Source organism: Nannospalax galili, unplaced genomic scaffold (assembly GCF_000622305.1).
Source record: "Nannospalax galili isolate Female #2095 unplaced genomic scaffold, S.galili_v1.0 scaffold1077, whole genome shotgun sequence".
NCBI classification, from domain to species: Eukaryota; Metazoa; Chordata; class Mammalia; order Rodentia; family Spalacidae; genus Nannospalax; species Nannospalax galili.
Genome location: NW_008340429.1, coordinates 605,449 through 620,364, shown reverse-complemented (window position 1 = coordinate 620,364; position 14,916 = coordinate 605,449). Strand labels below are relative to the sequence as shown.

Here is a 14,916-nt window from a genome sequence, read left to right as displayed (position 1 = left end):
TTCTTCAATATTTCTAACTCTTTTCTGAATTCATTCAGAAGTTTATCCCTATCTTCCTTCAGTTCTTTAATTTTTTTTTTTTTTGTGTGTTCTTTAAATTCACTGAATTCTTTTATCATGTTTATACTTGCTCTTTTGAGTTCTATGTCCTGCATTACCTCTAGGCGTTTCTCATTGTACTCCTCTAGAGGAATAATGATATTTGGGATATGTTATTTTTTTTTTCATTTTACTATTTTTCGCTGTGATTTTGACATGTGAATTTCTTTTGTAGTTTTTGATTCTTGTGTGAGACTCAAGCCTTCAAGTTTAGGTGTGCTTCTTTTTTGAACTTTATGTGTCTTTGTGGTTTACTTTTTGGGCATGAAAAGCTGGTTCCTCTAAGTTTCGGATTCTCTCCTTTTATTTTACATTGGAGTGGTCAGGTTGCTTTTGTCTTCAGGAGTTCCCACAGTGACCCAAGTCAGATGAGGATCAGATGCTCTCAGGCTTTCTCCTAAAGTCTGGATCTCTTGGATTTGGTCTCAAGAATTTGGGGGTTGGACTGGCCTGGGAGCTGGGCCCAGGAAAGATGCTGGTCTAGGGCAGCTGGTGGCTGTGCCACCCAGAGATGCAAAGGAAGATGGGGGTGGGAAGCAGCCCCAAGGGCTCTTGGGGACTGCACTGAGGGGCTGGGTTGGTCTAAATACAAAGGATCATGAAGAGGAAAGGTCAGCCCAGGCATCCAGAAAAGAGACTGGGGGGTCTTGCAGGCCCAGTAAAGTAGAGAGAGGTGAGGGCGTGGCCAGGCCCAGAGTGCTCCTGGGGACCTGAGAAGAAACTGAGTTGGTCTGGATGCAAAGGTTCAGGAAGCAGTGGTGGTTCCCCAGGTGTCTGGAGCCCCAAGAGAAGGAATGGGACAAGACCCAGGCTAGGAGGAGAGAACAGTGTGTGGATGGGAGTGTGAATGAGACTGGGGGAGTCAAGGCACCCAGGAGAGAGGCCTGTAGGTCAGAGAGAGGCCTGTGGGTCGTGCAGATCCCAAGAAGCAGAGGGAGGTGAGGGTGGGGCCAGGCCCAGAAACAGTGCTCATGGGGACCCAAGAAGGAACTGAGTTGATCTGGATGCAAAGGATCAGGAAGCAGTGGTGGTTTCCCTGGTGTCTGAGGCGCCAAGGAATGGGACAGGACCCAGGCTCGGAGGAGAGATGGGCGGGGGAGATGGTTGGGTGAATGAGGCTGGGGGAGTCAAGGCACCACAGGCTCGATCGACTTACCCTGGAGAGAGAGGCCTGCAGGTTGGAGAGAGGGCTGCAGGTCTGCAGGCCCAGGGAAGCAGAGTTATTTATTATTTGTTTATTTTATGTGCCTGAGTATATTGTTTGCATGGATATAAGTGTACCCATGCTGAGATGTGCCTGTGGAGGTCAGAAGAGCATGTCAGCTTCCCCTGAAACTGGAGTTACAGACTGTTGTTATCCGCCATGTGGGTGCTGGGAATTGAACCCTGGTCCTCTGCAAGAGCAATCAGTGCTCTTAACTGTTGAGTCATCTCTCCAGCCCCGTTATTATGGCATTTTCATATGTACGTGTCATTCTGCAGTCCAATAATGCAGTGTCTTCAGATTTGTTCATTTTTATTTGTCTGCCCTTATTTACTCATTTGTTCACTGTTTATATTTATCCAAGGCTGGCTTCAAACTCACATCAATTCTTCTGCCTCAGATCTCGAGAGCTGGAATTACAGCCATGAGCAAACCATGACTGGCTTCCAACTTTGTTCTTTTTGCTCAAAACTGTTTGGGTATTTGGGGCCTTGTGATTATATTAGAATTTTAAGATTGTTTTTCTATTTATGTCAAAAATGTCGTGGAAATTTTGATAGGCATTGTACCTGTGGACTATTTGTAGAATATAGACATTTTAACAACATTAATATCCCTTCCATGAATATGGTATTTCTTTCCATTTATTTCTGCATTCTATTTTTTATCAATATTCTATTCTTTTCAATGTATGCATTTTTAGCTAGTTGGTTAATAGTGCTCCTAAGTATTGTAAATTTACTCCTATTGTGTTACTGTTTATTTATTTACTTACTTATTTACTTACCATTTGAGATTGAACCCAGAACCTTGTACATGCTAGGCACATGCTCTACCACTGATCTCCACCCCAGCCTATTTTACTATTTTTATAGCTATTACAAATGATACTGTTTCCTGAATGCCTCTTTTAGATATTTGATTTTTCTGTTAATTTTATGTCCCATAATTATTGAATTCATTGATTAGCTTTGAACAGTTCTTTTTAGAGGAGTATTTGAATTTCTTTAAGGGCTGGAGAGATGGCTCAGTGGTTAAGAGTACTGGCTACTCTTGGAGAGGACCTAGGTTCTGTTCCTAGCACCCACATGGAGACTAATCATTTGTAACTCCAGTTTTAGGGGATCTGATACACTCTTCTGTTCTCCATGGGCATTCCATGGGTACACTTACATGGAGGCAAAACACTCATACACATAAAATAAAAATAAATAACTCAAAAAATTAAATTTATTTATCTAATATCATTATGTCTCCAAATGTTAGCAATTTTAAATTGGATATTTGAGTAGAAAAAAGTGAACCTTGATGCTTATCGCAAATCACTCACAGAAATGAACTTGGATGGATCCTGGAACTAAAACTAAAGCTGAACATTGCTGGAAGAAAATATAAGAGAAAGACATTGAAAACCTGGAGTAAGAAAGGCTTTCAAAGTGGAGCACTGGGGCTGGAGAGATGGCTCAGTGATTAAGAACACTGGCTGTTCTTGCAGAAGACCTGGGTTCGAATCCCAGCACCCACATGGCAGCTAACAACTGTCCATAACTCCAGTTCCAGGGGAATTCAAAGCCCTGTTCTGACCTCCGTGGCACTGATGACATGATTGCACTCACATACACGCAGGCAATACACTCATACACATAAAATAAAAATAATAAATTTTTTTAATGTTGAACATTTCTGGCTTTTTATTTTATGTGTATGAGTGTATTGCCTGCGTGTATGTGAGTGCAATCATGTCATCAGTGCCACGGAGGTCAGAACAGGGCTTTGAATTCCCCTGGAACTGGAGTTAAGGATGGTCCCTAGCCGCCATGTGGGTGCTGCGAATCAAAACCTGGGTCCTCTGCAAGAGCAGTCAGTGCTCTTAACTGCTAAGCCATCTCTCCAGCCCCAATGAAATTTTTTTTTAAAAAGCAGAGTACTAAGGACATAAAACAAAAAACAATAATTTACATTCATTCAAATTTTAAAATTTGGAGACTGGGGATGTAGCTTAGAGTAGAATACCTGCCTGGCATGTATGAAACCCTGGTTTGATTCTTAACAGCGAAAAAATAAAACAAAAGAAATTTAAAGCTTTTGGTTTTCCAAAACTAAACAAGCTACAGGACAAAAGGAAGTGTTTACAACACATACATCCTACCTAAGATGCATATATGTATTTCGACAACACATTGAGACAATGTTAAATCCAATTTTAAAAGGCAAGTTATTTGAACACATTATAAAAAACATATACTTGTACATAAAAGTACATGAAAAACTGCACAACATCATAAATCATCAAGAAAATGCAAATTAAGACCACAGTGAGTTGTTTCATGCTTATTAGAATGGATATTAAAATCACTAGAATACCAAGTTTTCATGAGCAATTTTACCCATATCTTATTAGTAGAAAGTAAAATGATATAAATACTTTGAAAAACAGTACATATCCACCACAAACTCAGCCAGTTTATTCATAAATGTCAATGAAATAATATATATTGACAAAGGCTTATACACAGAAGTCTTACAATAGACAAAAATTAGAAACAGCACACAAACGTTCACCAAAAGGTGGCTGGATTATTTTCACATATACAATGAAATACTACCAAGCAAATAAAATGTCACTGAATATACATAGCAACACAAGTGTACCTCACAGTCATTACACTCAATGAAATAAAGAAAACACTGAAAATTCAGATTGAGCATTATATATTATTCTAGAAGAGTCAGTAGTCGTCTGTGACCTAGAACAGAGGAAAATAATGACTAAAGAGACAACAGGAAACTTTTGAGGCTACTAAAACTTTTCTGAATCTTCGTGAGAGCAATGATTTAGATAATCCATGTGAGCCAAAACATGATTTAAATGGTTGTATTTATATTAAGTTGTCTTAGTTTGTTCTTCATTGCTGTGACAAAACACTCTGACCAGTACCAACTTGGGGAGGAAAGGGTTTATTTGTCTTACATCTCCCGGGTCACAGTTCATCCAGGAGCCCAAGGTAGGAGCTCAGGGCAGGAACCTGGAAGCAGGAGCTGGAGCACAGGCCATGAAGGAATGCTGCTTACAGACTTGCTCCCTTGGCCCCTGCTCAGCCTGCCTTCTTATGCAACACAGGCCCTCCTGCCCAGGGGTGGCACCACCCACAGTGGACTGGGCCCTCCCACATCACTCATCAAGAAGATGCCCCTCAGACATGGCCACAGGCCAGTCCAATAGAGGCAATTTCCCGATTGACGCTCCCTCAACCCAGGTGTGTCAAGTTGACACTAAAGCTATCCAGCACATAAGTTCACTATATTTCCAAACATTTGATGAAAATAAATTATTCAGATGCCTTATGATCATTATAAAATTTTTAAGTTTGTAAACTGATGTGGAAACTGATCTTTTGTTTCTTTCATTCTGATCAAATTAACTGAGGATATATATACTTGATAACCTGAAAAACTGAAAAGTGGGGGGAAAGGAAATGCCCATTCCTGATCTGCATAAAGCTGCTCATTTAAATGTGGATTATTTACTATCTTAAGAAATTCTGAGGATTTGTTATTTCTTTGCAATAGTTCTGTATTCAAGATGTGAAACCCTATTTATGTTATAAATCTTAAAAGAATCTTCAAATATAGACACTAGGTTTTCTTCTGGTCTTGAATTTTACTGTGAATTTCTAAAAAACCCCAATAAGGCAGATAAATAGAAGAATATTCAGCCATCATACACACACACACACACACACACACACACACACATCCTTAAATGTAATAAAATTACTTTGAATATGTACTACCTTCAACACAGTATTCCTAAAGCACTATAGCTAAAATATTGATTGGTTTAAAAATAAACTCTAGAGTAAAAAATAATGTACTTCAAAGCAGAAGCAAATGAATGAGGTTGATGGAGCTGAGCTATACCTAAACTATAGGTAAGAAGCTTACAATTTACCACTCTGCTCATCTAAAGAACTTGAATAATGACTATCAGAGGTTAAAAATAAGAACGTGAACTATTTCAACACCTCACTTATCACACAGAAGATAAATCTTATTTAAAAGTACAAACAGGTATGAATAAAATATTTGTAAGTGCAAGGATGATAGGCTATGAAGGGCATCACATGAAAAGCACAGGCCTGGGTGTGTGCCCTTGGTTCCTCACAGAGATACAGGCAGCACCATGACAGTTCGGATCTATTTCATTTTTTAGTTGAACAGAAGGTGAGAAGTATAATAAAAAATTTTTGAATCACAAGCTGGAGAGATGGCTCAGTGGTTAAGAGCACTGGCTGCTCTTGCAGAGGACCTATGTTCAATTCCCAGTCTTCACATGACGGCTAACAACTGCCCACCCTCCAGTTCCAGGAGATCTGATACCCTCTTCTGACCTCTGCTGGCATTGCAGGACACGGGTGCACTCACATACATACAGGCAATATGCTCATACACATAAAATTAAAATAATAAACTATATTTTTAAAATTGTGATTCACAATGCACCAGTAAGAGAGGCTAATTCTGAATCACAATCACTTAAAGAAGGAGCAAGCCAATATCAGAGGCTCTGAGCACAAGAGATGTTTCTGGAGAGACAGGAACTATGCAGCGATGAAGGCTAATCTCTTTCACAGCTGGAAAAATAAATATCACTGCAGAACTTCAATGGCCTTATAAAATACAAAAAGGGATAGGTAGAAAACCTTGTATTTTCTTAATAAATACTTGGGCTTGCCAGGGTGTTTCAAAGTAAAATAATATAAGTACTGTTATTATGCACAGACTATACAAGTAAAGTGGCATATCCTAAATACAGAACACTGTACTTCCATTGTATGTTAAACCATTTATTAAATGACCTAAAGTAGAAACACTTTCTTTCTTAACCTAAGAGGCCTGAGACCTTTATCAGCCCTAGGAAGGTTCTTGACCTTTTCTCCATTGCCAAACTATCATAAGCTTTTGCCAAAGTTCTTCATGATGTAATAATGTCCAGTACAATGAATATATCAGCGACCTCTTCTTACTTGATTTCTATGACATTCTATAACTGAAACCAACTCTTTTTTTTCTTCAAACTTTCCTCTTTCAATTTGTGTAAAATACTCCTCTGGGATTTTCTCCCACATCTCTTACTATTTCTTCTCTGCATGACTATGGACTTCCATTTTCTTAGACTTTAAAATGTTTTGATCTCACCCCCCCAACACACACCTTATACATTATTATTCTACCTGTACTCCAGATTCAAATATCATCTCTATGCAGATGACTCAAAATCTTTAGAATCAAGCCTTCTTCATATCAACAAATAAAACTGACTACTTTCAGTTCCAAAACTGAACACATTATTTCCATGAACCTTGATGAATTTTACTTGTTCTTTTCCTGTAATTAAGCCTTATCAATTCTCTCCCTTATATCACACTAAGTACTTGCCTTCTAGCATCAGTTTATATCTCCATTATTGATTACTTGGATATATTAGTAGTAGTCTAATCTTTCTTCTTCTACTCTGGTCCTATACAACAGAAGCTACACAATATTTCTAATAATGTCTTTACAGAGTTTAGCTCTAGTAATAGGACATTTACACTTTAACTCTTCTCACTTTTGTCAATATATTTTCTGTATGATTATTCTCTCTCCTCTTTCTCTCTCTCTCTCTCTCTCTCTCTCTCTCTCTCTCTCCCTCTCTGGGTGTGTGTGTGCATACAGGCATGCAGATATCATATGACAACATCAGGTGTCTGTCTTTGCTACCCACCTTGTTTGAAACAGTTTCTCTGTTGCTTGTACATTGTGTACAGCATCTGGGGATTCTATTAGCTCTGATTCCTATCTTCAGATAGAAGCATTAGGATTACAGATACTCTCATTGTGCATTTGTTTTTATATGAGTTCTGGGGTTTTAATTCAAGTCCTTACCTTATGTGGCAAGCACTTGTACCCACTGAGCCCTCTCCTCAGTCATCTATATGATTATTCCTAAGTAAAATTTTTGGAAAAAAATCTGCCATTTTAAAATAAAATAATAACCCCATTGAAATTTTGGTTGCCACAGGACAAAACCGAACTAATTTGAGGAAAATGTGCTTTGATAATATTTGATCTAAGAATACACATATACAAGATTTTAAAATACTTCTAACAAAATTTTCACTTTACCTTCACATATCATTAAAATTATTCCTAGATTTTTAAGTTTCTTGATTTTAAGAACAAGATCATTTGCTATTTTATTTGTTAACATTGGAAAATATGAAAACTAATAATTATTAGGATTCCCAACATCCAGCTAGTCATCTTTACATGATTTGAAGCAAGACAATTCAAATACTTTTTTTCAATCAACTTCCTTGGATTTCCTAAATACCCAATTTTCCATTTTTGTTGTCCATAGATATTAATGTAAACATAATCTCTTTTATTTTTTTAATTTTATGGGTATGTGTGTATTGCCTGCATATATGTAAGTGCACCCGTGTTGTGGAATGCCAGTGGAGGACAGAAGAGGGCTTCAGATCCCCTGGAACTGGAGGTACAGACAGTCCTTAGTTACCATATTGGTGCTGGGAGTCAAACCCAGCTCTTCTGCAAGAACAGCCAGTGTTCTTAACTGCTGAGCCATCTCTCCAGCCCTGTAAACACAATCTTATGAAGTTATTTTTAATATGGAAGCAAGATAAGTTATTACAAATTGTAGAAGTCAAAAAACTATGCTGGCAAAGGTTTTATAGCTTAAAATTAAAATGTATATACTTTCTTAAATTTTACTATATTTTATTTAAAAATTCATTAACTATAACATGTACTTATAAATTATTATAACTACTTTAAATATGCATGGAAAATGTTAAAGAAGTATACAACTACATAATTATAATTGTATATGGCCTTGGGACTACAGGTAATTTTTTTTTCAAAAATGTTTGCGATGTGCGTGTGATACATTTTAATGTAAAAGTTGCTCTGAGATCAGTTTTCATCCTTATTGATTTGCCATCTTCTTAGGATAAAACCTAAAATAGGAATTACATTGAAAGATCTTATAAATCTTATTTTTATTTTCTTGCCTCAGTCTTATCTATACATGTAGAATATGTTTTGTCCAAATCAAACTATTCTCAGCAACTTCTGAGTTTTCTCACCCTTCTAGGCCATTACTTATGGTTTTCACTGTAACTGAAACAGTCATTCTCTAATCTTTTGCCTCCCAAGTTACCACTAATTATTCCGAAAAGAGTCCATGGGAAGAGTCCCCTGCCTGGTCAGGTGCTCCAGCAAATACTGTACTGAGTTGGTTGCTGCCTTTTTGGCTTCCCAGATTGTATGGATTGACTATGATTGTATCAATTTATAGTTTGGTACTTCGTTAGCTTTCTTTTAACAATCTGTATTTATCTTATTTCTCTCCATATTTTTCTTTCATGTCCAAAAGAAAAATATGAAGATAATTTCATGTCAAGTAAAGCAACAAATACCACTTTAATAAAGTTTGATTATATCCTGGTCTTTATCGTGAGTTTCATGCCAGCCAGGGCTACATAGTGAGACCCTGTCTAAATAAGCAAACAAACAAAAATGTGGTTTTTTGTTCAATTATTAAATATTTCATAGTAGATTTTTTTGGTCTTTTTTTTTTTGAAAGAGCATCTCCCTGTAGCACCAGCTGGCCTGGAACTCACTATGTAGACCAGGTTAGCCTTGAACTCACAGAGATCCACCTGTCTCTGCCTCCCAGGTTCTGGGACTACAGGCATGTGCCACCACACCTGGCTTTTCATAGAGGATCTTAAATTACTGAACTGTTTTTCCCAAAACTGATAAGAGATATAAATCTCGCTATCAAGGCTTAGAGAAAATAAAATGCTTTTGTCTTCAAAGGAAAAGTAATTCAGATATTTTAAGGCATACATAAAAGCATTTCAATATTACCTAGATGCTTCTGCTGGTGATAAAACTCTATGATAGGGAATATAGGGAAATGGGAGCCTAAATTATTCACACCAGTCATCCTCCTGAAAGCAAGCAAATGTTCTGGATAAAATATTAAAACAATGATCTTTAAAATGCCTGGAAGTCTGACAAGACAGTAGGGAAGTGCTAGCACAGACTGGAGATCTAAACTCAGAGAAGTGAACATAATGTTGAACTTGCTTTTCATTTTGAAACTATTTGTCAACACAAATTTGAATATTAATTCAAAAAAAAAGTGAAGTGAAAAAGAAGGAAATTAAGGGCCAAGATCCAAATGAGCATTTTACAGAATCTCCTAATTTTATTAATCTGGAACCTCGAAGAACTAAATTCTGTAACTAACGACATATCAAACAAAACTAACCCCACTGATTCCCCAGCCCACAGAACTACTAAGGAGTTTGATCTGATATCAACCAAACTAAAAGGAAAACAGGAAAGGAAAAAAAATCCCCAAAGTTCTGACTAGTTGTTGGCCATCTTGCCTGTTTCCAGCCTAAATAGCCAAGGGCCCTCAAGTCTTGAGCTTGAGTTAAAGTAGCTTTCAGGAGGTAGTACTTGAACACTGGCAGAAGTAAACAAAAATCTGTCCTGAAAGAACATGCTTTCATGTGAGATCTCAGTATATTCTGACAATTGTTTTTTACCCCAGAGCAATGGCCACCACAGACTGAAGAAATCGTGGCACAAATGAAAAATACAGAACTATGACAAAAGAACCCATCTGAAATAGCACACAGTGGAAACGCCCTTGCAGACTTGGACTCTGAAATTGTCAGATAGAGATTTAATGTCGTTAACTAAATAAAAGGTAAGTTAAAATATGTGCAGGAAGCAGAAAACTATAAAGACATCATAGCGAACTTCAGCAATAATGATCAGCATTTTCTAAATGGTAAACCATGACCAAAATTAAAAACTTAAGGGGTACTTTTAACAGCAGCTTACACACGTAAGAAGGGAAAATTTACAAAACTGGGGGGAAAGGTAAGAAACTACTAAGAAAACAGCATGATGGTAACAGTGAAACAAAAACAGCCAGGGAGTGACTTCATGTACCAAAATGAAATACACGCAATCGAGAATTCCACACCCTCAGAAAAACATCAATTCACCAGCGACATAACAAATGTCACTCTGGAATTTCAAGAAAACAAAACTGTAATAGTTCAGCAACAGCAGAAAGAGAAACGAATGATACATTATCGGAAAAGATTCAATATAGCAGAAAGTTCTAGTTTGGCTATATATTTAACATAATTTTAAAAACATATGAAGTAAAAATTGAAAGAAAAACAATTCACCATTATAGTGACATATTTCAACATAATTTTTGTCAGTAACCAAAAAATAAGCAAACAACAAATTAAAAAGAATACAGGGTATTTGAATAATACAACGTGTAAGCTTATGTTCATAAATATATGTAAATCATTATAACAAGTATTTTGAGAATAGTGTCATGAACATATGAGAAAATTAACAAAAAATGAGGATTCAGACCCTGAAAACATGAAACAACAACAAAAGTGGATGAAATGCAACTACAGGCAGTGACATGGGTATTTTCCCACAGTGTTTGCCAACATGCATCTGTAAGTATGGCATCCCCAGCATTCACGTTTTCTTTCTTTTTTCTTCCTTTCTTTTTTCTTTCTTTCTTTTTTCTTTCTTTCTTTCTTTCTTTTCTTCTTCTTTAGTAATTTTTCTTTGTCTTCTTGTTCCTCTGTTTCTATGTAAGGTATGCTAAATTTCCCTAGTCTTATCATAAACTTCTCTATTTCTTTTTAGAGTTCAGCCATTTTGCTTAATATAATTAAAGATATTACACTTAAATTTATGACTGTTGTGTGTCTTCCTTGTGGATTGACTCCTTTACTTTGATGTGATTTCCTTATTGATATCAGAAGGCTTATTGCCTTAAGGTGTACTGCAATTGATGTTTTCATAGTTAGCTACATTTCCTTCTGGTGTGTTTACATGGTTTATTCTCTTTCCATCCTTTTACTTTCAACATGTCATTTTTTAAAAGTTGTGTTTCTAATAAGTGGAACATAATTATTTAATTTCTAACCAGCCTATCTTTGTTAACTGGACAATTTAATCTGTATAGATAGACTGAAATTTAAATTTGCCATTATACTATTTATTTTGACTTGTCCTGTCTATTTACATTGCCTTTTCTGCCTTTCTTGCCTTCTTTGGGATTAAATATATTTTATCTACTCTTTTCTCACTGTTAGATTATTTGTTATACATTCTTTTAACATCTTAAGTGGATTAGACTAGATACTACAACATTGGTTTATTAAAATCTAAGGTAAGCCTGCACAACGTCTACTTTTAAGAGAAAACCATAACCTTTGAGATTTTTAACTTTACAGATCTCTCCTCTTACCTTTATTATTTCATAGATTTCAACCCTCCATATTTTGAGGGGCATTGCACATTATTATTGTTTTACTTGGTAAATGTCTACCCACTTTCCTTTTCTTCTCTCTGTATTCTTCCTTCATTCTTTCCTTCCTTCTTCCCATTTCTGTGCTTCTACCTGGGAATATTTTCCACATGCCTACAGAAATCACTTACCATTACTTTTAGTACATATCTGATTAAGATGAAGTTTTGGTTAATTGGAAAACACTTTTCTTTGCCTTCCTTTTTGGAAAGATTTGCAAATATTTTGCTTCAGCAATTTAAATAGCATTCTTCTGTTTTTCTGGCTTCCACTTTTTTCTTGAGAAGAAAGCTCTCACCTTTACTGTTGATCATTTAAGGTAATATGTCTTTTATTGCTGGTGTCAAAAGATGATTAATTGAAAAAAACTACTAGAGAAAACGTTCTCTTTTTTTTGAAACAGGATATCCCTGTAGCCCCAGCTGGCCTAGAAGTCCCTATGTAGACCAGGCTACATAGATCTCACAGAGATCTGCCTGCCTCTCTCAGAGCTTGCTGAGTGCTGGGATTAAAGATGTGGACCACCATTGCCCAGATGCAAAATATTTCTTAAAGACAAAGCAAAAAGAGTGATATGAAGAACACAAAAAATTACTATAGGTTGGTCACCTCCCTTTGCCTCCCTGGTCCCCAGAAGCTCTCTGGACCTGGTCCTGCCCTGACCTCCCTTTTCTTCCCAGGGCTGCCCAGCCTCTGGAGTCCTGGTGCTAGCACCTCTCCTGGGTAAGTCCAGTGAAGCCCACCACACCTTTACTCACCCCCAAGCCTCATTCACCCTCCCAGCTCCCCCACCCCATCTCTCCTTCTAGCCTGGGTATTGGCCCATTTCTTGTCTTGGAACCACAGGTACCTGGACTGACCTCTAGGACCAGAAATCCCCACTGCTTCCTGATCCTTTGCATCCAGACCAAACCAATTGCTCTCTGAAGTCCCCAGGATCCCTCTGGGCCTGGAAGCTCTCTCACCTCCTGTTGTTTCCCTGGGCTGCATAGCTTCTGGAGCCCTGTTGCCAGCACTTCTCCTTGGTAAATCCAGCAGGGCCCACCACACATTAACCCCCCTCCCAGCCTCATTCACCCTCCAGCTCCCCTGCCTGGTCCTGCCTCCTAGTGGGTACAGGCCCATTTCTTGTCTTGGCACCACAGACACTGGGGCTGACCTCTATTTTTTAAAAAAAAAGATTAGCTCTTCTGCTCTACTTCCCTGGGCTGCACAGCCAACCAGCCTCTTTCCTGGATGCCAGGGCTGACCTCTCGGCCTGGAACTACCACTGCTTCCTGATCCCTAGCATCCAGAGGAACACAGTTCCTTCTTGAGGTCCCTGGGAACCGTCTGGGCCTGGTCCGGCCTACACCTCCTTCTGCTTCCCTGGGCCTGCAGGACCCACAGGCCTCTCTCCTGGGTAATTTGATCATGCCCTCTGCACCTTGACTCCCCCAGCCTCATTCACCCTCCCATCTCCCTGGCCCATCTCTCCTCCTAGTGGGTACTGGCCCATTTCTTGTCTTGGCACCACAGACACTGGGGCTGACCTCTTGGCCCAGAATCCCCACTGCTTCCTGATCCTTTGCATCCAAACCAACCCAGATCTTCCCAGTAGTCCCCAGGAGCCCTGGGGGCCTATTACTGCCCCTACCTCCCTTTGCATCCCTGGGTGACACAGCCACAGGCTTCCTGAGATCAGCATCTTTCCTGGGCCCTGCTCCCAGGCAGGCCTAGCCCCCAAATTCCTGAGAGCAGAATCTTTCCTGGAGGGATCCAGACCTTAGGAGAAAGCTTGAGCGCATCTGATCTTCATCTGACTTGGGCCTCTGTCAGAAAACCTGAAGAGGAAAGCAATTTGGTCACTCCAATATAAAAACAAAAGAGAGAACCAGAAGCCTAGACCAACCAGCTTTTCATGCCCAACGAGTAAACCACAAAGGCACATAAAATTTATATAAAGAAGCAGATCTAAACTCAACAAAGAAAGGTTTGAGTCTCACACAAGAATCAGAAGCTACAAAAGAAATTCACATGTCAAAGTCACAGAGAAAAAATAACATGAAAAACCAAAATAATATATCCCCACCAAGTACCAGCAGTCCTCTAGAGGAGTACAGTGAGAACTCCCTAGAGATAACACAGGACATGGAACTCAAAAGAACATTTATAAACATAAAAGAACTCAGTGAATTTAAAGAACACACAACAAAGAAATCAAAGAACTGAAAGAAGATAGGGACAAACTTCTGAATGAAATCAGAAGAGTTAGGAATACTGAAGAATGCTCAGGCTGAAAATGAAGAAGGAAGTGAAACACTCAGTAAGCCAATTAGAAATGACAGGAGCAAGCCTCACCAATAGGATGAATGAAATGGAAAACAGAATATCAAGATTGGAAGATAAAGTGGACTAATTAATCCACTCAAGCAAAGATTATGAAAAATTGAAGAAAACACAAGAATGGAATATGCAAGAATTGTGTGACACCATAAAAAAAATCAGACTTATGAATCATAGGCACAGAGGAAAGAGAAGAATCTCAAGATAATGGTATGGACCAGACCTTTAACAGGATTGTAGAAGAAAATTTCCCCAAATTAAAGAAAGACATGCCCATACAAAAACAAGAAGCATGTAGAACATCAAATAGACAGGACCACAGAAAAAAACTCTCCGCGGCACATCATAGTAAAAACACTAAATGTACAGAACAAAGAGACAATACTGAAAGCTGCAAAAGAAAAAAAAAAGTCATATATAAAGGAAAACACTTCAGAATTATAGCTCACTTTTCAGTGCAAACTATGAAAGATAGAAGGGCCTGGACCAAAGTATTCCCAGTTCTAAATGACCACAGATGCCAACCTAGATTACTTTACCCAGACAAAATGTCTATTATAGTCAAAGGGGAAAGAAAAATCTTCCATGACATAAATAGGCTGAAAGAATTCATGTCCACAAAACCAGCACTTCAGAGAGTTCTTGAAACAATACAAAGAGCTGAAGAAAAGACCGATTACACCCAAGGGGTTACGGAAAGAAATTCAATGAAAGTATAACTGTGAAAAAGTACAACTATATCAAGAATGTAAACAGAAATAAAAATGACAGGATTCAATACAAATCTTTCATTAATAACTTTAAATATTAACAGACTGAACATCCTAGTCAAAAGACACAGATTAGGTGA

General features: G+C 38.1%; 3 protein-coding genes across 3 annotated transcripts in view; all 3 read right to left on the bottom strand.

The window, feature by feature from the left end:
• LOC103736101 overlaps window positions 1-14,916 on the bottom strand; it is a 287,348-nt gene that overhangs the window by 88,247 nt on the left and 184,185 nt on the right.
• The window catches only part of LOC115070745 (protocadherin alpha-9-like), a 195,779-nt gene that overhangs the window by 49,702 nt on the left and 131,161 nt on the right, over window positions 1-14,916 (bottom strand).
• The window catches only part of Pcdhac1 (protocadherin alpha subfamily C, 1), a 23,676-nt gene continuing 12,528 nt past the window's right edge, over window positions 3,769-14,916 (bottom strand). The window contains exon 2 of the mRNA XM_029564676.1: window positions 3,769-4,050. Coding sequence (XP_029420536.1) covers window positions 4,033-4,050 — 18 coding nt within the window. The 3' untranslated portion in view covers window positions 3,769-4,032. The remainder of the gene's footprint in view (window positions 4,051-14,916) is intronic.